General features: G+C 41.5%; 1 protein-coding gene across 2 annotated transcripts in view; it reads right to left on the reverse strand.

The window, feature by feature from the left end:
• Positions 1 to 27011, reverse strand: part of LOC126416705 (F-box only protein 22-like) — a 231723-nt gene that overhangs the window by 138393 nt on the left and 66319 nt on the right. For both annotated transcript variants that reach the window (XM_050084518.1, XM_050084517.1), the window contains exon 3: positions 2710 to 2800. In XM_050084518.1, the coding sequence (XP_049940475.1) occupies positions 2710 to 2800 (91 nt within the window). The remainder of the gene's footprint in view (positions 1 to 2709; positions 2801 to 27011) is intronic.

Here is a 27011-nt window from a genome sequence, read left to right on the forward strand (position 1 = left end):
CTTGGCACCCTCTAGCAGCATATTTCCATACTTCTTGTTGGCCACTTCTCTCGGACGCAACGCGCGCCAGCAGTTTCAATAACACTAAGTCAACAGGGCTGTTTGGTTGCCTGGCCTTCCTACTTCAGTCATAATCATGTCTCCAACATGAGGCTTTTATGGTCATGTGTTGAATTTTCATCACCAGTGAGTCTTTAATTTCCTGTCCAAATGCAGATTAAATTCTGTATATAGTTTTGTTCTGAGGTCTTACTTTAACACCTTTCTAGGTCCATACCTGCAGCTCCCAGTGCTCCTGACACATCCTGCAGCTGTTAACCATTGGAATTTTAGACGTTTCATTTTGTAGCCATCCAATTTAAGTGATTCTGACAATGCAGACACCATCCAAATGTTGGGAGACTGAGTATCTTTAATGACCCAATGTTAAATTAGTTACCTGAATATTTTTTCCCCTATCTTTCTGGTTTAATTGCCTTATTTTAACCATTATTATACTTTCTAATTCTCATTATGTTTTTTATAGATGTATACACCTGAGGATGTGATTAAATCATCATGAAACCAACCATGTATGATCCTGTATAAAGGACCTATTAACAATTAAGTGGCTGTCCTTCCATAAATCTCAGCCACCTGCAGTTGTCACATCTGTAGTGATAGGCAGGCCCTTTCCAAATGTATCAGGGGTCTCACCGAGGCCTTTGCAGACCAACCTTGTAAGGAAACAGATCTCCCGTGCCTTATTTGTCCAGTCACCCACCATCTCCCAGAGTCCCCACCATCCGGCCACAAAGGAGCATTCCCCTCATGACTCAGTATCATCCAGGACTGGAGCAACCGAATCACATTCTCCAACAGGATTTCAATTACCTCTCTTTCATGCCTCGAAATGAGGAACATCCTACTCACCACCCTACCCCTCTTCTCACAGTGGTATCCACTGCCCACAGAACCCATGCAATATCCTCTTCCATCTCTACTCTACTCCTATTCCCAACCCCTCGCCTCACCCTCACAGCTCATATCCCTGTAACAGACCTAGATGCAAGACCTGTCCCATACATCCTCCCACCATAACCCACTCCAGTCTGGTGACAAGCATCACCTACCCCATCAAAGGCAGGGCTACCTGTGGAAGCAGTCAAATGGTCTATAAGCTAAGGTGGCCAAGATGACCAATAAGCTGTCTGTCTGCGTGTATAGCCACCAACGAACTGTGACGAACACAAAGCTGGACTACGCAGTCGCTGACTATATCTCTCAACACAATGTTCTTCACTTCAATGACTGCTTTGCAGCCTCTGCTACCTGGATTCTTCCTACCAACACCAGCTCTCTTGAACTGCACAGGTGGGAACTCTCCCTGCAGTATATCCTATTTCCTCATAATCCCCCTGGTCTCAACCTTCATTAGCCTCTTATCTCCTTCCCTCCACTGCAACACTACACAGCCTTCTATTTCACCAATGCACCCACAGTCCCCCCCCCCCCTGCCCCTTCCTCCACCTGGGGACTGCACCTAGCTGCCCCACCTTGCCCGTACCATGTCCCTGCATGCTTCCACAACCAACACTTTACTGCCTCGCATCACTATCCTTATATCCCACCCCAGCCTCCTCCTCACACCCACAACCCAGATTGCTTCTCCCACCATGCACAGTTTCTCATAGTCCAGCCTCAGTGACCAGAAACAGTGGTTATGCATGTGTGAGTTGTGTTTGTGTGAATGTGAGTGTGTGGTCTACTTTCAAAGAAAGTATCTGTCTGGGACACAACATCTTCCCTATATGGTGAATCACATTCTTTATAGATATTTATTATACTTTTGGAGAATATCAGAAACAGAAACAACCATGCATCTGCTACTTTTGTCATATCACAGCTAAAGTCAACATTTCAGGTAGGGCATTTTCTGTAAAGTTAAGTTGTTTTGTTCAATATCTCATTAAAGAACAGAGGTAACATGCCTGACCTCTTTAGAAACATTTATCTGCAATGTTGTTCTGCAAAACAGATTGTAATTCATAATTTAAGAATTTACATTTTATAGAGAGAATTCAGGGTAAAAAATTACCCATTTATTTGATAAACTGAAAGTACCACAATTGAAGATAAATCATTTAGAACCAATGAAGATATAACCAGGTGAAGCGAGATTTTGGGGTAAAAATTGTCTATAGCACAGTGGAGCTATTAAATATGTAATTATACTGTACTCACCTCTTCAACACTGTGGTCATGATTGCTGTCATGATTAGTGTAATTCACAAGTATTGATTTAAATATTTTTATCTTGCTTATAACTTTCATTTAAAATTTGTCACTTATATTTAAGTACTTCTATTAAAAAGCAATATTATGTTAAGAGTTACATAGGAAAACCATGACAAAATTTTATATTTTTATGAATAGTATTACAAGAACAGTATTTCCAATCGTATGCTGTGAGAAATAGAGAAAGCAAAAGCTACACTTGAAAAGCACTTAAACTCCAAATGTAACATGCTCAACAACAGTCAAATTTTGCTACTACACTGATACTACATTTTTTCCACTATCTTTACAATTTCTTTTAAGAGCTGTTCTAATGATAACATAAGAGCAAGGCTGTGAAAGTGTTTACGTACAGACTGCTAAGGAATGTTATTAGCTTCGATCATATGCAAAAATGGACAGAAGGAGAGTATATTCTTTGAAGTATATTACCTCACTTTCTCTTTTATTCCTCTCCCCGAACATTGTGGGGGTCTTATTTTTGGTCTTTGATGAATTTGCTTTGGCCATCGCAGTCTTACTTCTGTAACAGAAAAGAAAAAAAAGCTAATAAGAACCAGTATACAATATGAAACTTCCTGGCAGATTAAAACTGTGTGCCCGACCGAGACTCGAACTCGGGACCTTTGCCTTTCGCGGGCAAGTGCTCTACCAACTGAGCTACCGAAGCACGACACACACCCGGTACTCACAGCTTTACCTCTGCCAGTACCTCGTCTCCTACCTTCCAAACTTTACAGAAGCTCTCCTGGTTCGCAGGAGAGCTTCTGTAAAGTTTGGAAGGTTGGAGATGAGCTACTGGCAGAGGTAAAGCTGTGAGTACCGGGTGTGCGTCATGCTTCGGTAGCTCAGTTGGTAGAGCACTTGCCCGCGAAAGGCAAAGGTCCCGAGTTCGAGTCTCGGTCGGGCACACAGTTTTAATCTGGCAGGAAGTTTCATATCAGCGCACACTCCGCTGCCGAGTGAAAATCTCATTCAGTATACAATATAACAATGAAAATAATTTTTGAAAACATAACATAATTGGATAAATAAAAAAATCCACTCACCAAGCAGCAGCAGGAGGAAACATATATGAAGGTGAAAGAAATGTGCAAGACTTTGGAACAGTGGCTCCTTCTTCTGGCAGAAGGGATGAAGGGGAAGGAAGAGGGGTCAAGCAAAAGGACTGATAAACTATAGGAAATGAGGAGAGTTCGGGAAAGTCATCTAGAACTCCGAGTCGGGGAGACTTACGGGACAGGACTTATGGACTTCTCATGTCATCCAGAAAGTCTCCTGGATGCCTTTTCTAAACTCTTCCCCGTTTCCTAAACCTCTCCAGTCCTTTTCCTTCATTCTACCATCCTCTTCAACCCTCTGCCAGAAAAAGGAGCCAGTGGCTCCAAAATCTAGCACATTTCTTTAACTGTCATACACGTTTTCTACTGTCACCACTTGGTGAGTAGATTTTTAACCTATCCAATTACAGTATAAATTATAAGATGAACACATACATTATGAAAGTTCAGACAAATAAAAATATTCTGCTCATACTAGAAACAGACATTAATAGTCTACATAAAATATGTGTGTAAAATTACACAGTGATTAACTGCTTAACATGTTGCAACAGAAACCACAGATCAGAAATTGTTGAACTTCACAGTCCTTCCGATTATGCTGACATAAAGAACTGGGTATTTGCTTACTTTGCATACATTCACCCTCTGCTACCTTAAAGTATTATCTTCCGGGGCAGTGAGGCTATAGTAAATAATTTATTTATTCAATTTATTTGACAAGTACGAATCTTGAGTAAAGTAAATTGTAGATCTTGTACAGGCATCATCAAAGATCATGGAGTTCTTAAACACATTTTCCAGTAGATTTATTCTTTAATACCATTTGTTGTTAATAAAAAAAAAATCACCTGAAGATTAACTGTGTTTTGCAAAACCATTTTAAAGACAGGAACTGCTTTCTGGAGTTCCCATTTGATAAAAATTGACAAAATGAGAACATACACATATCAAAAGAAAACTTAAAAATATTTTATTTACAGCACTCTTTGCATATTGTTTGATTATCAAGACTTAAAGATTCTCCTGTTGCTGCACAACAAGTATGAATGTCCACTGTAAACATCCCTCTATTCTTACAGTCTGTTCATGACTAATATTTATATCAATGTGGTCATGCATAAGCCATAATTAAGCTAGAAGTAGGAGACAAACAGTAAGAGCTCAAAATAAATGTGGAAAAGAGCAGCTATTTCCAAAGTTTTCTTGCAAATATTCTTACAAAGATTTTGTCTTTTTCGGCGCAAACAGTAAATAGCAGTTAGTTGTGTGTGTAATGTACAAAACTGGTACCAGACAGCTAATGTATACCTTGACTCATTCCACATATGATCATTCATTTATTTATTCGTCATGCTCTTCAGATCCCGTTAACTAGGAGAAGTGTCTGGGATGTGGTTCATATAATGGTAAATCAATGCTCAGAAAATTAATCTGTACATTGTATCAACAATAAACTATAATTACAATACTTAAGTATATTTGTGATTACATCAGCCAAATTCAATCTCGTAAATTAGAAGAAAATCTACTACTTTGAAAAATGCTGATGCTTTCTCAGTTATATTTAATATCTGTTGTTTATATTTTACTGATAGCTTTATGTTTATTTGTTTATACCGGTATTTTTTAAAGAAAATAGTTGCTTACAACAGTGACCTCAGAGGCCTGTTTCAATATGCTATTGCTTTGTCGTGCAGTCTTCTAATGAACTCTGCTACTGCCATACAGCTATGGAATTTTCAGTCTTTGAAACTAGATTCTCAGATAGTTTGCAGAAGTGACTAATGAAGTGCATTTTTAATTTCATTTTGCCCGTCAGTGCTGGTCCCAAGCCCAGGGCCTCACCTTGCAATTGGTGAGGAGGGAGGAGGAGGAGGAGGAGGAGGAGGAGGAGGAGGAGTAACAACCTTGTTAAAAAACCTGGGCCCATCTGGCTCCGGATGGTAGTACCCTGTAAGGGCCCCTCGACATGGTAACAGGTGAAGACAGACAACGGTTGGAAAGCGGAAGAGGATTTTACACATCCCAGTGGTGGAAAAGCGGAAGAGGATTTTACATGTCCCAGAGTTGGAAAAGCGGAAGAGGATTTGACACGACCCAGTGGTGGAAAAGCGGAAGAACTGTCTTCGAACCTTACTTCCCATAGTGTCTGTACTCCAGAGGGGCGGCTACAAACAGCGTCTTTTCTCCATATTAGGAGCGGCCTAAACTTATGCTGGCAGCAGCTCTAAAATGCCTTTGGGAGTGGCGACCCCATTGTAATAATGGCCTATATATGAAATGGTACTCCAGAACCAGCCCCGGAAAAGGCTACGGCATTCCCTGGAGGTGACACGCAGTTCTTGGGGTGCTGGGGGAACTGTGAGAAGTGGGCGACTAGGCACCAACACAATTAATGTGATGAACTTACTGGGAAGGCGGAAGAGTTGATAGCCTTCATGGAAAAGGAGAACATAGAACTGATGGGACTTAGTGAAGGTAGATGGAAGGGAAGAGGAAGGAGGAAAATGAGGACAGGCTACAGAGATGTTTATATTTTCCCACCTCCGCGTTGCAAATGTTTTGACTTTTGAGTGAAATGCCCAGTCGATGTGCTGTTGTTTTCACGTCAATTCTACCAACAGTGAGAGTTGTTTAGTTCTCGGGGTGTTGTAAAATTCCTGGATTCGTCTCGTTGCTGTGCAGCCTATGAAAAGGATTGCGGAAGACTCCCAAATAAATTCCAAAGTACAGTGCAGTTTTATCACCAATATATTTCCAGGACTCTGGTGTCCGAGCCTGGTGAACTGCACCGGTTACATCACATGTACCCAAAGTTGACATCAAATGACACAGAATTCACATCAATCAACAAACGAGTGAGCCTACAATACATTTGCTCGCAACCCTAGCCAAAAACGAGTGCCCCAAGGCGCCTGCGTGACCTCTATTTATACTTTTGTTAACAATTACCTACAATGAAAATTACAATTTTATGTAAAATCACAATTAAAAGTTAAACCGAATACGAGATACACATTGCTAAAAATTTACAATCTCAGTGCTGAACAAGGTGAACCTATTTTCAACTTAGTTACGAGTTAATATAACATTTTCTGACTAATTATGTTACACGTAACAATTAATTTCTAAATTTGTTTATAACAAATCAACTAGTGCCTGAATTTGAGTGCTACCATATATCGGAGATTCAATTAACGTGCTTTATTTACATGTTCTATTTAATTTGCTGTAGTAATTTTATACTGATAGGTTTACTGGTACATCCTGACCATGTGCTACATTTCGTTCGATTAGTTACAGTATTAATTTCACATTTATATTATGTTTCTCACATAAGAACAATGTTAATCAGCAAAGCATCGTTTTCGAATTATATGTATACTGAAAGAGTGGCCATTTTTTGTATGTAATTTGGAAATGGGTCACTTTACAATTGGACAATTAGGACTGGGGTTTATCTTTAATGCTCTCCGAGGGGTTCTGACAGGGCAATGAGATACAGTAATATTTCACTACACACTCTATTGGAGTGGTGGACAGGAAGCCAAAAATGGAGTAGGTATCATAGTAAAACCAAACCTAGAGGAATATGTGGAAGCAGTAGAATACACAAGTGATAGGGTGATGAGGATGAGGATGAGGAAAAGGAATGTAGTGAAGGACTTCACCCATGTATATGCACCACAAACAGGAAATAAAGAAGAGAACATAGAGGATTTTCTAGAAGTATTAGAGAGTAATATTACAGATGTCGAAGCAATAGTAATGGGTGACCTGAATGCGCAGGTAGGCAAAGAAAGGCTAGGGAAGGGGGAGATAATTGGCCCATATGGATATGGGAGGAAAAATCAGGAAGGAGAGAAGCTGGTTGACTTCTGTGAAAGGAACAAGCTGATTGTGGGCAACACGTGGTTCTGTAAAAAGAATAGCCAAAAGATAACGCGATATGGATGGGGTGATAGACGGACAAAGACGGTCATTGATTACTTTCTGGTGGAAAAGAAAAATCGGAGACAGTTGACGGATGTAACTGCACTCCCAGGAGACCATTGAATGGTGGTGGCAAACATGAGATTTGATGAATTGAAAGACATAAAGGAAGAAAGGGAAAGGAAAATAAAAGTGTGGAAACTAAAGGATGGCATGGTACAAGAAAAGTTTAAGGAGTTTCTTAAGTGTAAAATCCCTAAGACCGAGTATGGCAATATGGTAGAGGAATGGGGTAAGTTCAAAGAAGTGTTTGTAAGCTCTGCTGAGAAGACCTGTGGCAGAGTGTCCGGAAGGGTAAAGGAAAAGGAGACACCATAGTGAAATGAGAGGGTGAAAGAGGCAGTAAAAGAAAAGAAGAAAGCCTGGCATGAATGGAACAGGGACCGAACAGCTGAAAGTAAAAGAAAATAACAGGATAGTAAAAATAAGTATAAGAAAATGTTAGTAGAAGAAAAGAGGAAAAGCTGGGAGAAATTCACCCGAGAGTTGGAAAAAGATGTTACTAGTGGTAAGAGGATGATATATGGAATTACAAAGAGTATGAGGAAAGAAAAAGTATACACAAAGCTAGTGAAAGGGGATAGTGGAGAGCTATTAATGCAACCAGAGGAGATAAGGAAAAGATGGAACGAGTACTTTGATAAATTGCTAAACGTGAAGAACGGCACTGGAAAGGGAATAGAAGTACGGGAGGGGAGCACGGGTCTGGAAGAAGAGGAGGATATAATGATGTTAGAAGTGGAGAAAAATGAAAATGGAAAAGGCACCTGGGATAGATGAAATTACTGTGGAGATGATAAAGGCATCTGGACCAGTTGGGCTACAGTGGCTATGTAGACTAATAAGATGCATTTGGAACCAAAAATTTGTACCTGAAGAATGGGGAAAGGGAATAATAATCCCAGTTTTCAAGAAGGGTGACAGGAAAGTATATGACAACTATTGAGGGATCACCCTCAAATCCCAAGTAGCAAAAATAATGGAGAGGATACTGGAAAGAAGAGAGAGAGAAAAAGTGGAAGGGCAGTTAGAAGAGGAGTAGTATGGCTTTTGTCATGGTAGATCATCAGTGGACCCAATCTTTAGTATGAGACAGTTGATGGATAGACATTGGGAGTATGAGAAAGATCTGGTGATGACATTTATCGACCTAGTGAAAGCACATGACAGTGTTCCCAGGGTAAAGGTATGGGTAACCTTGAAGAGAAAGGGAGTCGGAAAGCAAACACTTGAAGTCATCCAGGCAATGTATGAAAAAAGCTCTAGCTGTGTACAGATACCAGTTGGAAGAACTGAATGGTTTAAGAATGTTAAGTGTGATATCACCACAACTATTTATAATGGTGATGGCTGAAATAGTCAAAGAGCCGAAAGAAGCCCATAGAGGAAGGGAGATGAAGCTGTTACTATTTGTGGATGATATTGTGGTGTGGGGAACAAGCAGTAAGGAGGTACAAAAACAAAGAGACATCCTAAATGATAAGGTCGAGAAATATGGAATGAAATTTAGTGTGGAGAAAAGCAAGACCATGGTGGTAACCAGAGGGGATAGAGAGGGCAAGAACTAATTCATATTAAGGGACAGGATATTGCAATAGTGGACAACTTTAAATATTTGGCAAGTGTATTAATGGCGAAAGCTTGTCTGGAGACAGAAATTAGCAAAAGAATACAACAGAGTAGTACATTTTACCAGTGTGTGAGGGGCTTGGTATGGGGAAGGGAAGTACCAAGAGGTGCAAACTGGTGCTAAACAAGACATTACTTCACAGCCATACTAATTTACAGCTCAGAGACTTGGACTATGACTAGAAGAGAGGAGAGTACAATAAAATCCAGTGAAATGAAGTTTCTGAGAAGTATGCTAGGGAAGACGAGAAGAGACAGAGTGAAAAATGAAGATGTTAGGATAGAAATTGGGGTGGAGAAGTTGACTGAGAAAATTGAAAAGAATAGATTAAAATGGTTTGGGCATGTGAAGAGGATGGGAGAGGGAAGAATACCAAGAAGAATGATGGAGTTCAAGATTGAGGGCAAGAGGTCAAGAGGAAGACCGAGAAAGATGAGTTTAAGGAGGAGAAACCTACTATGGAACCAAATTGTGGAAGAAGAATGGTGGAAAGACCGAGTAAAGTGGCGATGGATCATTGATATCCCAACCTGACCAGATGTTGGATAGAGGGGAAATGGAGATGTTGATATGAGGGATTCATAATGTCTTGCTTTATGTTATAGTGTTTGTTGAACAGAACTACATCAGAGTCTGTAACTCAACTCTGAATCCCAGATTAGTCAGCAAAATCAACATGAAAATTATTTTTGTGTCTTGTATTGTGATTTTGTAAATTGCATTTCAACTGAAACTGATTACATTATCAATGAAAATAATCAATTTTTGAAAATGAACAGACAAAAGATCTACTCGCCAAGTGGCAGCAAGAGAACACTCTAATCAACATATTGAAATTTGCATTCCTTTGAAGCTAGCTGTTCCTTCTTCAGGCAGAAGGGTTGAAGAGGAAGGAAGAGAGCTGAAGGAAAATGACTAGTGAGGTTTAGGAAAGTAGGGAGTGTTCAGAAAAGTTGCCCAGACCCTCGCACGAGGGGAGACTTACTGGATGGGATGAGAAGGAAACACTGATTGTTGGTGATTGCAAAGGACAACATTTGAAATCCTGAGAGCTTAACAATATATGATTGCATTATCAGGAACAAAAACCATTAAGGTGTAAATGTGCTATGGCCTGAATGTAGTAATTCCAGTATCATTAATGGAACATTATGTAGTCCTTAATTAATTACAAATTTTTTACTGCAATTGTTTGCTCAGCACAATATCAATGTCCAAGACAAATAGCTAATTATTCTATCAAAATCATTATTGTTTCTTTACAAATCATTCATTGCCATGATGAGTCTATAATTTGTATCTCTTTCTATGTCATTAAGCACATGCTCATGATATAACTCTTTGGACGATTATCTCAAATTATAGACTTATTTCTTTTTATTTGCTTGCTATCAGTCAGTAGTAATATTAATATTAATTAGGTAACTAATCAACGTAAATAATAATGTTTTCAAATTCTCTTTAAATTTTCTAGACTGCATCACTTGTAACTGAATCCAGGTTTGATAAACATTTAATTGAAAAGAATGAGATTTTCACTCTGCAGCGGAGTGTGCGCTGATATGAAACTTCCTGGCAGATTAAAACTGTGTGCCCGACCGAGACTCGAACTCGGGACCTTTGCCTTTCGCGGGCAAGTGCTCTACCAACTGAGCTACCGAAGCACGACTCACGCCCGGTACTCACAGCTTTACTTCTGCCAGTATCTCGTCTCCCACCTTCCAAACTTTACAGAAGCTCTCCTGGTTCCCCATTGTCTCTCTCTCTCTCTCTCTCTCTCTCTCTCTCTCTCTCTTTTTTTATAGTGGGTGTGTGTGTGTGGGGGGGGGGGGGGGGGGGCACGAATTTACCCAGAACAACAACAGATTACTTGCAGTTAGAATACCAGTCGGCACCTCTGTTGCGACCGGATTGATTTGTGTGCTGTTGCATACAGTCTATGTGTAATTACATCCCGCATTTATGCAGAAGCTTCCTACAATTGCTTTTCTCATACACAATTAGGATGGAAATGGAAAGGGAGTGGTGGTAAATGGATGTATTAAATGATGCATCTTTCAGCATGCACTGAGATGGCTAAAATAAAATGAATAAATGTGGAGTAGAGTGACTATATAAGAAGTTTATAACTTAAACAGTTTAACATACAATTATGAACATAAAATTACATGTACATAAAAAGTGTTTTATATTGTAGAGCAAGCAACTCTAGTAAATAACCTGGAAAGATAGGGAATTAGAGGTACTAGATTTGATCAAATCTTACTAACTGGCAATAAGAAGTTAGTCTTAAAAAGGCACAACCACAGGAAGTACCATAAGAACAATAGCTTCTTTCGGTGCCTATGCATGCTGGTGATCATGATGACTATTCTTCTCTTGTTGGTAGCAACACGGAATGGTTCTGTTGAAGACATATTGAACTAGAATCTACAGTTGTCAAACCAAGATATTCATCTTCCTCCAGGACCTCTTTTGCTGTTGATTTTCCCTTTAGTATTTTTGTAGCAAATCATATCTATTTATATTACACATGATATGTCCTAGATATTGCAACTTTCGGCATTTCACTATCTTGATTAATTTAGGTGTTGTGATCATTCTTCACAAAACTTCCACATTTGTCTCTCTCTGGGTCCAAGGTATTTTCAGGATCCACCTATAAAGCCACAATTCAAAGGTCTCCAGCTTCTTCCCAGTGTTTTTATTTGAGGTCTATGTCTCTACTCCATACAGGAGGACTGAATATACACAGCAGTGCAAAAGCCTGATTTTTGTTCCTACAGTTAGGAGACAGCTTTTGAAGACAGCACTCCTTTCCTGAAGCACACTTCTTGATTTCTCAATGTGAATCTTGATTTCTTATGAGTTACCTCAATTTTCATTTATTATGGTTCCAAGATATGTATATTGTTTTATTCTTTCTAGTTCTGCGGTTTATGACTAAGTTTCCTCCTGTAATATTTTCCTTATGACCATGAGTTTTGTCCATGTGGTTTTTGTTTCAAGTCCATAATGCTGTTTGATTCCAGTATAGATTCTTGATGATTCACAGATCTCTTTCCTCCATTCCAATATTGCTCAAAATCTCCGTTAATTTGTCATATTTTACTCTATCACAAGCCTTTTGGTAATCTATTAGGTAAGCAAATACATTTTTGTTTACATCTCTCAAACAATACTTGTAAAATGAACAAGGCTTCTCTTGTACCCACAGCATTAACAACCCAAACTGATTAGGGGTCATCTGTTCCCCATATTCTTCTGTGCATCATGCTCAAAAACAATTTCACCATATGGCTCATTAAGCTTATTGTACAATAATCTCTGCATTGTTTTGCATTTGGCTTTTTTGCCAGGGTAATGAACTCTAATTTCAGCTACTTTGATAGAATTTTTCCATATACATAAATTCAATTGAAAATTTGGGTTAACCATTCTACACAATCTTCATCCATCAATTTTAAGAACTCTGTTTCTATTTTACCTGGTCTCTCAGCCTTTCTGTTCTCCATCTGACTGATGGCTGTTTGAACCTCTACTTCTAGTATATCTGCACCCCTTATTTCATTTTTACTTTGATTAAAAGTACATATAGTGTCATGAAATAAATTTTCTATATATTTTTCCATGACTTTTTCTTGTCTTCTAATCCCATCATCAAGTTCCTTGCTTCATCCACTAATTTTCCACTGATGCTCTTCCTGTATTTCCCTCTTATGTCTTTGACTGTCTTGTGTACATTGAAACTATCACATTTACTTTGATAAAACTTGATTTCCTCACTTTGCTCCACTTTTTCCTTTGCATCCCTTATTTTTCTTCTGATGCCCATGTTTATCTTCCTGTATTCCATTGGGTTTCCCTTTTTAATCTTTTTTCCTCTACCAGATTCAGCATCCATGACTACCTGTCCTTTCTCTTAGGTTTTGTGTACTTTACTTTTATTTGCTGTACAACATTCTGAATTCTGTTCAATTCTAAATGGACATTGTTTCTTGTGATGTCTTCTGTGTTAATTGCCAAGTTGAGTTCTGTTTGTATATTATGCTTTTCTATCAGAACTTTCATTTTTTCTCAAATTGTAGATCTGCTTTATCTTTCTCTTCACTCTCTTCATTCTAACTTTATTAACTCCTACAGTCAGTGGGTCACAGTTTACATCTGCTCCCTGGTATGTTTTTACTGATGTGCAACTGTTCCTGAAACATTCATTTACTAGTATGAAATCAATGTGGTTTCTCACACATTTCCCAGGTCCGTCAATTGAGGACTTCCCTGTATACAATCTTCTAGGTGGAAGTCTAAACCAGGTGTTCAGGATCACTAGACAAATTGACACCGCAAAATTTTCGAGATCATCACCTCTAAAATTCCTCTCTCCTAGTCCAAATGGTCCTACCATGTCTGATCTTATACCTTCCCCTACTTTCAGATTAAACTTCCCATCACAACTGTCAAATCATATTCCATTTATGTTATCATAAAATTCTTATCTCTTCATTTTCCTTGTCCATTGTAGGGGTATACACTTGTATTATACTTATACCACTAGGGCTACCACTCAATTGCAACATTATACAGGCTGATAGAGGTATGAAACTTCTGAGACATCTTACTAGTTTCGCTAATAGCATTACACAGACTCCACGTTCATGCTTCCTGTACGCTCTTCCTATGTCCATTTACGTAAATGTCTCCTGTGTTCGGGCACCACATCTTGCTAATTTCATATAACAACATACTTGTTAGAAAAAACAATAAACAAACATTATGTATTGCAAGAATCCACAATAGGTTTGATTCCCTTTCCCTTCCACATAGGTGTTCTGAGAAAACTGTTTGCAGAAGGCACCAGCATTTTAATCAGTGGATTAGAGAAAGAAGTTCATCAGGTGTCAGCAGATGTATCACTTATGGAGCTGACAAACTCATCTGAAAAATACGTACATACTTTAAAAAGCTATAGCCATGAGCTTTCACACATGCCACAGAAGGCAACAAAATAACCACTCTTTGAAAACAAACTACCAAATTTTAAACTGGTCAATGATGAGGTTTTTAAGTGATCTAAATTGGAACATACATGTTTAAGCTCTCAGAGCAAAATTATAAGCTATCTGGTATGTGCTAAGAGTAATGGTTATGAGCTATAACATAAAAACACTACAACAGGCATAATATGCACATTTCCAGCCTGCAATCGACTATGCAAGAATATTCTGGGAAATGTAAACACTTTAGGAGTAAAGGAGACCACTCACTGGAAAGCAGAAGCATTAAAACGCACACACAAAAAAGAACGAAAATTTGCTAGCTTTCGGAATGCATCCTATCTCGAGCTATATTAGAAAACACACACACACACACACACACACACACACACACACACACACACACGGATGCATTGCATATGCCTGTGCCCCTACATGGTGCTGGCTGGATGCACAATGCTAGTGTTGCAGTTCAGCATGTGGCCTGGAGTGGGATGGGTAGAGGGACAGAGAGGTGGGAGGCAGGAAGAGGGGTTGAGGTGAGTAGCTAGTGGCTCAGAGAGAAGCAGTTAGTTTGCTGGCTAGAAATGTGGGGGGTGTGGGGAGGGGGGCAGGTGCACAAGCAATCCGTCCATTCAGTCTGGCCACCCATGCATGGCTTATCTGCAGTGACAGGAACTCCCTTGCCCAGGGCTTTCACAGACAGGCACAAACGCTCCCCCACCCCCAAACCTAGTCTATAAGCAGAATACCTATGACATATCCTCATATGCCCCTAATACTCCCACCACCCCCAAGAATCAGCCATAAAAGAGTGCCCCACTCATCACCCAATATTACCGAGGACTGGACCAACTGAGCCACATCCTTCATCAGAGTTTTGATTATCTACAATTCTGCCACGATATGAATGACATCCAACCCAAGATCCTTCCCAACTCCCCTATGGTGTTGTTCTGTCACCTGCTCAACCTCCTAGTCATCCCTAGGCCACTTCCACTCACAGCCCCTTGCCAAATGTATCACACCCCTAAGATCCAGGTATAAGACCTGCCCGGTCTGCCCACACAGCACTTCCTACTCCAGTTACGTCACAGGTTTATACTACCCCTTCAGAGGCCAGGCCACATGTGAAAGCAGCCCTATCATATATTAACTATGCTGCTACCACTGCACAGCATTTAATGTCAGTATGACACCTAACCAGCTGCCAATCAGAATGAATCGTGATGTATCATGTGTGTGTGTGTGTGTGTGTGTGTGTGTGTGTGTGTGTGTGTGTGTGTGTGTGTGTGTGTGCGCTTTAGCTTGAGAAGAATGATGTCTGCCTCTCAGAAAATTGATTATAGTGGAACACAATTATATAATCACCTTACAAAAAGAAAGGTCATCCAAAAACATAAAACTGGATGGATGGAGTGACTGTGTCTGACTGGGTTAAACGGACCAAAATACAAGGTCATCACTCCCTTAATCCTTTGTTTGTCAAGCTGATAATAGTCCCCGGAGACGAAATACATAAAAGACAAATCCCAATGGACTAGACAGTACCTGAGAATCAAGAAAACCAAGAGATACAAATAGTTCAAATCTCTCTGAGCACTATCGGACTTAACATCTGAGGTCATCAGTCCCCCCCCCCCCCCTCTCCCCCCAAGACAAAAGCCAGTAGAAGTAAGAGAGGGGTGAAAGGTGATAGAGTTGCAGCTGGAGGCCCCGGGACATGTTATGTAGCTGGACACACACCCTCTGCAACCAACTGGTGCTTCCACACCTACCATTACCACAAGAAGACTAGCTACACAGAATTACATCAATGAGGAAAGCCCAGCCTGAATTGCATTGTTAATAACAAAATGGGAAACTGTTAACAATGAAAGAGGCAATAGTATGGTATTTAGGCGTGGTGAGAGGAGCCACAGACCTGGAAGCAGCATGGCTAGCTGCCCCCAGATGACAGACAACTGGATTTGATAACAAGCTAAAAGCAATAAGCTATAAAGGCACAAAGAGGGCTCTGTGTACTTCTGACAATGGGGTCCTTGATAAGGTTTGGAATTAAAGTTAATACACAAACAGCACTTCTGGTTAGAGAGAGAGAGTGCGTGGGACAAGAAGGAAAAAGAGAGAGGGCCTTCTGGTGGGGACAGCACTATGAGGGGCATTTGCAAAGTCCGAGAGATGGCACCACTGGTGCGTATCGAGGTCATGTTTAGTTAGTAGCATCTCTGGAAAGAACACACACCAAGTTTCAGCCATATTGGTCTATATCTTTGTGTTTAGCATTCACGTCAATCAAGGAAGTCGAATGATTGTCAAAAAATGGACGAAAAAGAATTTCGTGTGGTGATTAAACATTACTTTATGAAAGGTAAAACGCCTCAGGAGACTAAAGAGAAGCTTGATAAACATTATGGTGACTCTACACCTTCGATTAGAACAGTTTATAAGTGGTTTCAAAATTTTCAGAGTGGCCATATGGGCACAAGTGATGCTGAACGTTCTGGATGCCCTGTGGAGGTTACGACTCCAGAAATCATTGATAAAATCCATGATATGGTGACGGATGACAGAAGAGTTAAGGTGTGCAAGATTGCTAGTGCTGTGGGCATCTCGAATGAATGGGTACATAATATTTAGAATAAACATTTGGACATGAGAAAGCTATCCGCAAGATGGGTTCCGCAACTGCTCACGCTTGACCAAAAACGCAGTCGTGTGAAGTGTTGCAAGGATGGTTTGCAGCTGTTCAGGAAGAATCTGCAGGACTTTAAGTGTTGTTTCGTCACTGTGGATGAAACATGGATACATTACTATACTCCTCACACCAAAGAAAAATCTAAACAATGGGTTACTAAGGGAGAATCTGCACCAAAAAAGGTGAAGACCATTCCTCCAGCTGGAAAGGTTATAGCAACTGTCTTTTGGGATTCACAAGGGATAATCCTCATCGACTATCTGGAAACGGGTAAAACTATTACAGGTGAATATTATTCATCGTTACTGGACCGTTTGAAAACAGAGCTGCTCGAAAAACACTGGCGATTGGACCGCAAAAAAGTCCTTTTCCATCACAACAATGCACCAGCACACACCTCAGCAGTTGTGGTCACAAAATTAATGGAAATAGGATTCCAACTTGTTTCACAACTGCCCCATTCTCCAGACTTGGGTCCCTCGGACTCCTATTTGTTCCCCAATTTGAAGAAATGGCTGGTGGGACACAGATTTTATTCAAACAAGGTGGTGATTGCAGCAACTAATAGCTATTTTGCAGACTTGGACAATTCCTATTATTTGGAAGGGATCAACAAATCAGAACAGCACTAGGCGAAGTATATAAGTCTAAAAGGAGACTATGTCGAAAAATAAAAAAGGTTTACCCTAAACATGTAAGTAGTTTCTACTTTTGCACAGACTTTTCAAACGCCCCTCGTACATCACGAGAAACCAATACAGGGCTCAGGACACAGTGTGTGACCATATTGGAGGCGTGTCTACCCCCTCCACCCAGCCTCTGAAGAACCACTGAAGAATAGTGCACATTTACAGCCAATAAGGAGCAAGCAGCTCTTAACATTACGTCACGGTAAAAGCCAGCAGGGTTGAAGGGGAAATGTGAACTAAACTCAGTAGCAACGTGCTCTGGGAGAGACGAGATAGGTAGGAGAGTGCTGTAGAGAAGTTGAGGACAGTCTGACCATGAGGTGCTGCAGGCTAGCAACTGGGAGAGCCAAGGTTCTACATCTACATCTACATCTACATGGATACTCTGCAAATCACATTTAAGTGTCTGGCAGAGGGTTCATCAAACCACCTTCACAATTATCTATTATTCCAATCTCGTATAGTGCACAGAAAGAACAAACACCTATATCTTTCTGTACGAGCTCTGATTTCCCTTATTTTATTGTGGTGATCATTTCTCCCTATGTAGGTCAACGTCAACAAAGTATTTTCGCATTTGGAGGAGAAAGTTGGTGATTAGAATTTCACGAGAAGATTCCGCCGCAGCGAAAAATGCCTTTCTTTTAATGATGTCCATCCCAAATCCTGTATCATTTCTGTGACGCTCTCTCCCATATTTCGTGATAACACAAAATGTGCTGGCTTTCTTTGAACTTTTTCAATGTACTCGGTCAGTCCTATCTGGTAAGGATCCCACACCGTGCAACAGTATTCTAAAAGAGGACGGACAAGACTAGTGTAGGCAGTCCCCTCAGCAGATCTGTTACAGTCTTTGGTTAGCCTTCCCCACAACATTTTCTATGTGTTCCTTCCAATTTAAGTTGTTTGTAATTGTAATACCTAGGTATTTAGCTGAATTTATGGCCTTTAGATTAGACTGATTTATTGTGTAGCCAAAGTTTAACGGATTCCTTTTAGCACACATGCGGATGACCTCACACTTTTCGTTATTTAGGGTCAACTGCCAATTTTCACACCATTCAGACACCTTTTCTAAATTGTTTTGCAATTTGTTTTGATCTTCTGATGACTTTATTAGTCGATAAATGACAATGTCATCATCTGTGAACAACCTAAGATGGCTGCTCAGATTGTCTCCCAAATCGTTTATATAGATAAGGAAAAGCAAAGGGCCTATAACACTACCTTGGGGAATGCCAGAAATCACTTCTGTTTTACTCTATGACTTTCTGTCAATTACTACGAACTGTGACCTCTCTGACAGGAAATCACAAATCCAGTCACATAACAGAGACGATATTCCATAAGCACGCAATTTTACTACAAGCCGCTTGTGAGATACAGAGTCAAAAGCCTTCCAGAAATCCAGAAATACGGAATTGATCTGAAATCCCTTATCAATAGCACTCAACACTTCACTTCATGTGAATAAAGAGCTAGTTGGTTTTCACAAGAACGATGTTTTCTAAACCCCATGTTGACTGTGTGTCAATAGACAGTTTTCTTCGAGGTAATTCATAATGTTCGAACACAATATATGTTCCAAAATCCTGCTGCATATCGACGTTAATGATATGGGCCTGTAATTAAGTGGTTTACTCCTACTACCTTCCTTGAATATTGGTACAGATCTTTCATGGAGCAAACGGTTGTATATGATTGTTAAGTCTGGAGCTAATGCATCAGCATACTCCGAAAGGAGCCTAATTTTTATACAGTCTGGACCAGAAGACTTGCTTTTATTAAGTGATTTAAGTTGCTTCACTACTCCGAGGATATTTACTTCTTCATATTGGCAGCTGTTCTCGATTCAAATTCTGGAATATTTACTTCATCGTCTTTTGTGAAGGCATTTCGAAAGGCTGCGTTTAGTAACTCTACTTTGGTAGCACTGTCTTTGATAGTATCTCCATTGCTATCACGCAGAGAAGGCACTGACTTTTTCTTGCCACTAACATACTTCACATACAACCAGAATCTCTTTGGATTTTCTGCCAGGTTTCGAGACAAAGTTTTGTTGTGTAAACTGTTATAAGCATCTCGCATTGAAGTCCGCACTAAATTTCTAGCTTCTGTAAAAGATCACCAGCCTTGAGGATTTTGCATCTGTTTAAATTTGGCATGTTTGTTTTGTTGTTTCTGCAACAATGTTCTAGCCTGTTTTGTGTACCAAGGAGGATCAGCTCTGTCGTTTGTTAATTTATTTGGTATAAATCTCTCAATTGCTGCCAATATTATTTCTTTGAATTCAAGTCGCATCTGGTCTACACTTATATTATTAATTTGGAATGAGTGGAGATTGTCTCTCAGAAAGGCGTCAAGTGAATTTTTATCTGCTTTTTTCAATACATGTATTTTTTGTTTCTTTTTGAAGGATTTGGGGATTACAATATTCAATCTTGCTACGACAACCCTGTGTTTGCCAATCCCTGTATCGGTTTTGATGCTCATTATTAACTTAGCAGCTGTAGCAACTAGAGCTGATGGGCATATAGGCAGTAGCTGTGGGACTCTGAGGTAGTGTTGCTGATTTCATTCTTAGAGCAGACGGAATGGTGTCCGTCATTTCACCATCTGTGTATCTGAATTGGCTGCTCATTGGAAGCATCTGCCCAGAGCAATTACGATCCATTCCGTGTATTTCTGAATAAACCTCAGATTGTTAAATGTTTCTGGAGAGTTACTTCAGTCACCTCAGAGCCTTTCTACCTTCAGACCAGAGACTGTAACTCCTTAGCTAGGTCAAAAGTCTGCCAACCAGCTAATCTTTTGTTATGAACCATGTCGCTCAGCCTCAAGCAAAACTCATGCTTGGCATGTGACATAAATAAATTTTGGTGCCAGGTGTGGTGTACCACAAAGGCACTTGGGCAATTGGGAGGTAAGATCCATTAAAGGAATCCAGTAAACATTGCTACAGTGACAGTAGCAACCTGCAGAAAGTTGTGGTGACTCGCAACTTTCAGTGCAAGTAGACAGTCAGACCCTCAACAGCAGAGTGAAAGCAGTCCGAGCAGGTGCAGGGTAACGCATGGCTACAGCAGCAGGGCGCAGAGAAACAAGGCACAGGGGTTTGCAGGTTCTAGACTGAGGGTTCAGACTCTGTAGAGGCAGACGCAGCAGCAGCGGCAGCTGAGGCGGGCGATGAGGTTGGCGCAGCAGAAGACAGTGACCAGTGCATCATGACAGCACAGAGACATGAGCAGCGCGCAAGCACTGAATGACCCATCACAAGAAGTGGTACCTATCAGAACTTGTTATAATTATATTTTATCTTTTGAATGTTAACATTGTCAAAATTGGTAAAATGCCCTGAACTAATGAATCTTATTTGTCCTCCAATAGTGGTAGAATGTCAATTAAGGAGGCTTTATGTATCATTTCAAAAGTGCTTGAAGGGAACCATCGAGACCTTAGGGAGTTTATTGAGAATGTGGATGTGGCATTCGAATTAGTTAAGACAGAGGAACACAAAATGTTACTGAAATTTGTAGAAGCTAAGGTGAGGCAAGGTCAAGACTGAAAGTCGGCAAAAGAACGTGTACATGGAAAGAGGTGAAGTACATTCTAGAAGAGAACTGTTTGAGTAAACACACTATAGACTATTATGTGTGCAAAATATTTCAGGCAAGGCAAGGACAAGGTGAGCCGACCTCGCTATGGGCAAGCAGAATTGATGAAATGCAGAAAGATTCCAGGGAAGCCATAAGTTGGGTTACAAGTCAGGAGAACGTAATAGGCACCACGGAGTTGGTAGATTCATTAGGAAGGGCTTGTTTCATTCATGGCCTAAGCAATGATAGAATTCATACAATAGTGCAAAGCCGAGGTGATGAAATCAGTTTGGCTGTGGCAGTGGAGTTAGCACTGCAAGTGGAAAGTGTGATATTATCCACGAAAGAGCAGGGACTGGCCCTGAGGGTAGCGTTTAACTGCAGAAGGGAAATGGTAAATGGCTCAACAGAAATCAAGGACTTAAAATGTTTTACATGCGGCTTGAGAGGTCATATCGCAACTAAGTGTAGAAAACCAGAGAGCAGTAATGACTGGTAAATAATTTACTAACTTTTGTTACAAATGTGACAAACAGAGTCACACAGACGTGGAACGTCGGGTAAGACTGAGGAAAGTACATCCTATAGATGTTAGAGAATTTAAAGGAAATCACAGAGAAACCAAGACTCATTCGTGTTCCAGGGGCAGTCCGCTTTTGGCGTTGTAGTGGCTCAGATGTGCCTAACGCACCGGTCGCGCCCTGTTTAGTGCCAGCTTTGTTTACATCTGTGAGGCTTTGCATAGTGGTGCATTGATTACTACAGATCACGGTGGCTCTTTCTTACCAGAAGGCGACTATCAAGTTTACGTTCGACACACAATACACTGATCAAAAGCACACGAAACTGGAAGTTTCATGTGCAAAGTGGTGAAACTAGATCCCCAGGAGATGATAGGAATTTACCAATCAGGAAAGAGGGTGTGGTTTCTGTTGATCATGCTGGCCTCGCAGTGAGACCAATATGTGTATTCAAACTTCCGTTCGAAGTTCCTGCAGCACTTGGCCCCTACAGTACAGTCCTTAATCATGCTGCAGAAAATGGACCAGCTTCAAGACATATCCTGTACGCAACAGAGTGCGCCAAATAAGAATTGAACTCCAGAGGCACATACCAATTTACGTGACAATAGGTGGTTGCTGAGCCATCGTAACGTACGAAGGTCAACCAAAAACCTGCTCTGGCTGCGGGCAGGAAGGCCATGTCCAAACTGACTGTCTCCAGCGACATCTAATACAGCTACCTCGGGATAAAAAAGACCTGCCACAGCAGATAACATCGCTGCCTATTACGTACGTGGAAGCGCTATTGAATGATGTGGGCAATGCGCACGACAGGCCGTTGCCCGTAGAGTTTGCAAGTGTCACCCCCAATCCCACGTCACTGATGGCACATGACTGTCACGCCATCAACCAGACACCCAACAACAGTGGTGGAGTCACGGTCCTACCACGCTCCACTCGAACCCATCTTCAGATATGGAAGTGGATCCACAAGAGGATTGCACTGAACAGCACCACTCAGCAGACATGGAAGGTCCACCACGAAAACAGCGGCTGAAGAAGTGAAAGAAGAGGCGGCTGTCAACAGAAGACGAGCACCACAACCGAGGTGACAAACAAAAGACAGTGGGAATAATCACGATTTGTTTCCAACGCCAGGCCAGGACGTCACACCCACAGTGTCAGTGCTACAAACTGTGGAGAAGCCGCCACACCAGAGAGATGCAGTGGATGCAGATATGAAACAAGATGATGTCCCACTTGCAGATGAATGCCCATCAACAGCGAGTGACCTCACCAGTGCATTAGTAGATTGGACACACGAAATGGAACAAACTGATGAGATGCAGGAGGTCAATGCAGTGGCTCTCACCTATAACAAGTCGGGAGGAACCTTGTCCATGGCAGCCAATGTGGCCGTGCCGTTTGGTCCCGGTCCAGGAAGAATGCTCCGTCGATGGCCGATCACTATATGCGTGACTTTCCAGCAATACATAACCGATAAAATGTCACACACCTTCTGTATTGGTACAGTTAACACCAATGGTATTCGCATTTGAGTAAAGATGCGAATGCTGCAAGACATGCTGCGGGCAGCGGATGTCAATATAGTGTTTCTGCAGGAGGTACGAAACGATGGCCCAGTTGAGTTTTATGGATATGATGTCTATCGTTAAACGGGTTATGACGATAGTGGTGGCACAGCCATACTGGTACGAGAAGGAATAGTGGTGGAAGATGTAGAATACTTACCATCGACCCGTGGTGTTGCCCTGGCTGTAGGTGATGTCCGCTTGGGAATGTTTATGCACTGTCTGATTCGACCAAGAGACATGAGTGCACAACCTTTTACACAGAGGCAGTGTCACCGCTATTTCGAGGGCATCAGGAGAATTGTATTGTCATCAGCAATTTCAACTGCATTCTGCGGCTTGACAACCAACGACCACACTTCGTTCTTTGCCTAGCATTACAGATGCTGGTCTGGGATCTCGCACTGCATGACACCTGGGAAATGACGCACGGTGACAGCCGCAGATACATGCACTTCACAAGCCACTCGGCCAGTCAACTGGACAGGGTGTATGTGTCACGTGGGCTACGCAAGGGAACGATTGATGCTGAGGTGTGGCTTATGGCCTTTACAGACCACCAGGCTTACATCTGCACCGTCGCTCGACCACAACAGATGACATGGTGCAGTAAAGGCCCATGGAAACTTGATGTTACTCACCAGCGGGATGAGAACTGTTTACGGGAGGTTGAAGTCACATAGCGACAATGTCAATGGCATCAACGTACGTACGATTCAACGCTTAAATGATGGCTCTGCTGCATTAAACCAGCTTCATGCAGAACTTTCACACGATGTGGCCACGATACGTCACACTGGCAACTGGCAATTTCTGAATTTTATTTCACAGCCCTGCACGAGCTGGCAAAACAACCCCATTCTTCCGATCATCAGCAGGTTGTACAACGTATCAAAGCACAACTGCTGCGTCTTACAGCAGTAAAGATGGAAAGAGTTAAAGTACATGTGAGGATGCTTGACAGATTACGCAATGAATCGCCATCATTACACTCTATAATGAGAGAAATAAGGCAGCAGCAACATACACTTAATACAGGATATGGAAATGGCTGATGGATTGTGGGCCATGTTACAGAAAGATATTGCATGTGCTTTTGCTCACCACTATCGCAGTTTCTACGCAAAGGACCACTGGACAGAGCAGGACTGACAGATGTGTTTCGTGAAATGCCAGCGGATGAGCATCCCACTGAAGAGGCGGCCTTATGGCTGAAATCACCATAGGTGATCTGGATGCTCCCTAAAGTGTGGTGCATCAAACAAATCCCTGGACCAGATGGGCTCCCTCTTGAGTTCTACTGCACCTTTACTCCTCTGATGGGACCAACATGGGTACAGATGTACAATGAACTCATAACACCTACCTTAAGTGTCCCTACCGAGTTCACAGAGGGTATCATGATACCCGTTCCAAAACCAAGTAGTGTTCGTAGACCACAAGACTAGCGGCCTTTGACATTATTGATTGGAGACTACAAAATCTCTGCATGTATCCTCCATGCTCGCCTTCAAGTGGCAATAAAGGACAAAATACATTTAAATCAAATGTGTCTAAACGGGAAGAGCAATATACACACAACTCTAGGAGCATACAGGGATGTCATAGCATTGATGTCGGTTTGTCGATTACGAGGAGCCCTCGTGGCAGTGGATTTAGAACACGCTTTCAACCTCGTGGACCATGTGTTCCCACGAGGGGTCACGAACAGATGGGAATCCCCCCTTGTTTGCGGACAAGATCTTGAGGTTGATTAATGGCGCAAACTCTACAGTCTTGGTGAATGGTGTTAGCTCAGAATGTTTCACGATCCAGCACACTGCGGCAAGGTTGCCCTCTTTCGGCCATCTTATTGCAGTCGCTCTTGAACCTGCACTACAAGGCCTTCGATGACGACTTGAATGCGTCCAACTACGGACCGCATCTTTCCATTGCCGCGCAATGCCGACGACATTGTTCTTTTCGTCAAGTCAGGAGACGAAATCCAGGTGACACTGAATGGCTCCAGCAGTATGGAGCAGTGGTAGGTAGTGTCATCAACCTACGAAAGACCTGATGTATGGAAGTGGGCAGAGGGCTGCCACCAGGGACAGCAGGGTCCATCACCAAGGTCTCCACTCAAGGGTTTGGGAGTGGTGTTCCATGGAAACATACAAAGTACAGTGGCGAATAATAATCGATGGCTACTGTGCCACATTCGGACATTAGTATGACAACATGCACTGTGCACCGTAGATATGTTCCAGCATGCACATTATGTCAACGTCTATTTGGCACTGAAAATAAGTCACTTGGGGCACACACCGCCGTTGCCCACCATGATCACATCAAGACTACAGTCAGCCTTCAGACATTTCGTAAGTGCTGACCTCCTCTTCAAAATCTGTTACAATTTCTTGACACTGCCATCGAGAGGAGGAGGCATCTGTCTCGTAAAAATGAAGAACAGGGTGCATGCGCTATTTCTTAGTATGATGTAAAGCTATTGGAAAACCAAGAACATCACCTTAATAGGCACTGTGATCAACGAAGTGGCTCCCCATTCACTTTGTCCACCAGTCAATGTTGGCCACATCACAGCACCGCTCGCACATCTTCAGGACTACTTCGTAAATACAGTTACATTCACGACAGTTTGCTGGAGACCAGGCTACCCAATATCGAAGCTTCCTTCAACAATCTCACAATGTGGCCAAACAAAATACCTGGCGATACAGTGTCAGATAATATGGCGAGTAGTCCATCTTCCCTCTCTCCCTACAGAGGTAGTGGTGAACTGCAACATCCCAGACCGTCAACAACTGCACTCTATTCATCTGGTTGACACATTGATATGCCCCCACTGCGCAGTTGTTGACTCCAATGAGTACGGTTTTTTTTTGTTGCACGGCAATTGACTGTTGGCTTCTAATGAGGAAAATGCTGGCCCTTTTACTGTGTACAGTGCACACGGCGATCAAAGCTGACAACATGCTGTTCCCGGACAGAGTATACTTTCCCACCACCACTACAAATGCCGTAAACTGGATAAAGGGGATGGTGACGTATTATTTCTATCGCACTGACAGCAAGAAGGTCATAGACTTCTGGTACATACTGCAATAGCATCATGATATCTTGCGGCGATGTGTGAAATATAGAACATGTTTTTCCAGTTACTTGGGCATGTTATTCACAAATCCTCCGGCTAGTTGCAGTGTTCTGGGTATGAGAAGTGAAATGAGGAGATAACTCAACGCTCAGAAACTAATGTTCATGCCTTGTATATTCAGGGGACTATATATCATTTAAGTTTGCAAGAATCCAACAGGGCTGTTGCAGGTCCCGTTTTCTTTTCTTTCTTTTTGTAGTGAACTCTTTAAATCTAGACAGTGTTAGGAGCCATTTTTACATCTGGATGTGTTGAATGACACTTTTAGTTTCTGTATGTTGTGTTTTGCACCTATGAAAGACAATAAAAAAAAATCAACAGACACAACAAACACCTCAAATAAAAAAATAAATGAAATAAAAAAGGGGGTTAGCACCTTTGATTAATAATTAAAATGTCCTCGGTCCCAGGTTCTAAACCCACCACCGCTTAAATTTTGATTAATAATCAACACTGGCAGACGAAGACTTTCAGCATAAGAAGTCACCCTCACTTTGCCAACAGCCTTGTCAAAATGGGCAGAAGTGCGGACAGAGGTTCAGGGCACTCTCTTGTCCTTGGGGTGGGAAACTGTCCCTAAAGATGGAAGAATCAGCAATGACCAATGGCATGAGGATGCAGAAAGCAAAGGAAACCACTGTGTTAAAGATATATAACATTTATCCACAGGACATGTGTTCTGTAATTGAAAAAGTGTCACGATGATCTCTCCACTGGCAAAAGATTCCAAAATAGCCCCCATTTGGATCTCTGGGAGGGGACTGCCAAGGAGCAGGTGACCATGAGAAGAAGATCGAATAACCAACAAAAGGATAATGTTCTAC

Source organism: Schistocerca serialis, chromosome 8 (assembly GCF_023864345.2).
Source record: "Schistocerca serialis cubense isolate TAMUIC-IGC-003099 chromosome 8, iqSchSeri2.2, whole genome shotgun sequence".
In the NCBI taxonomy this organism is placed as follows: domain Eukaryota; kingdom Metazoa; phylum Arthropoda; class Insecta; order Orthoptera; family Acrididae; genus Schistocerca; species Schistocerca serialis.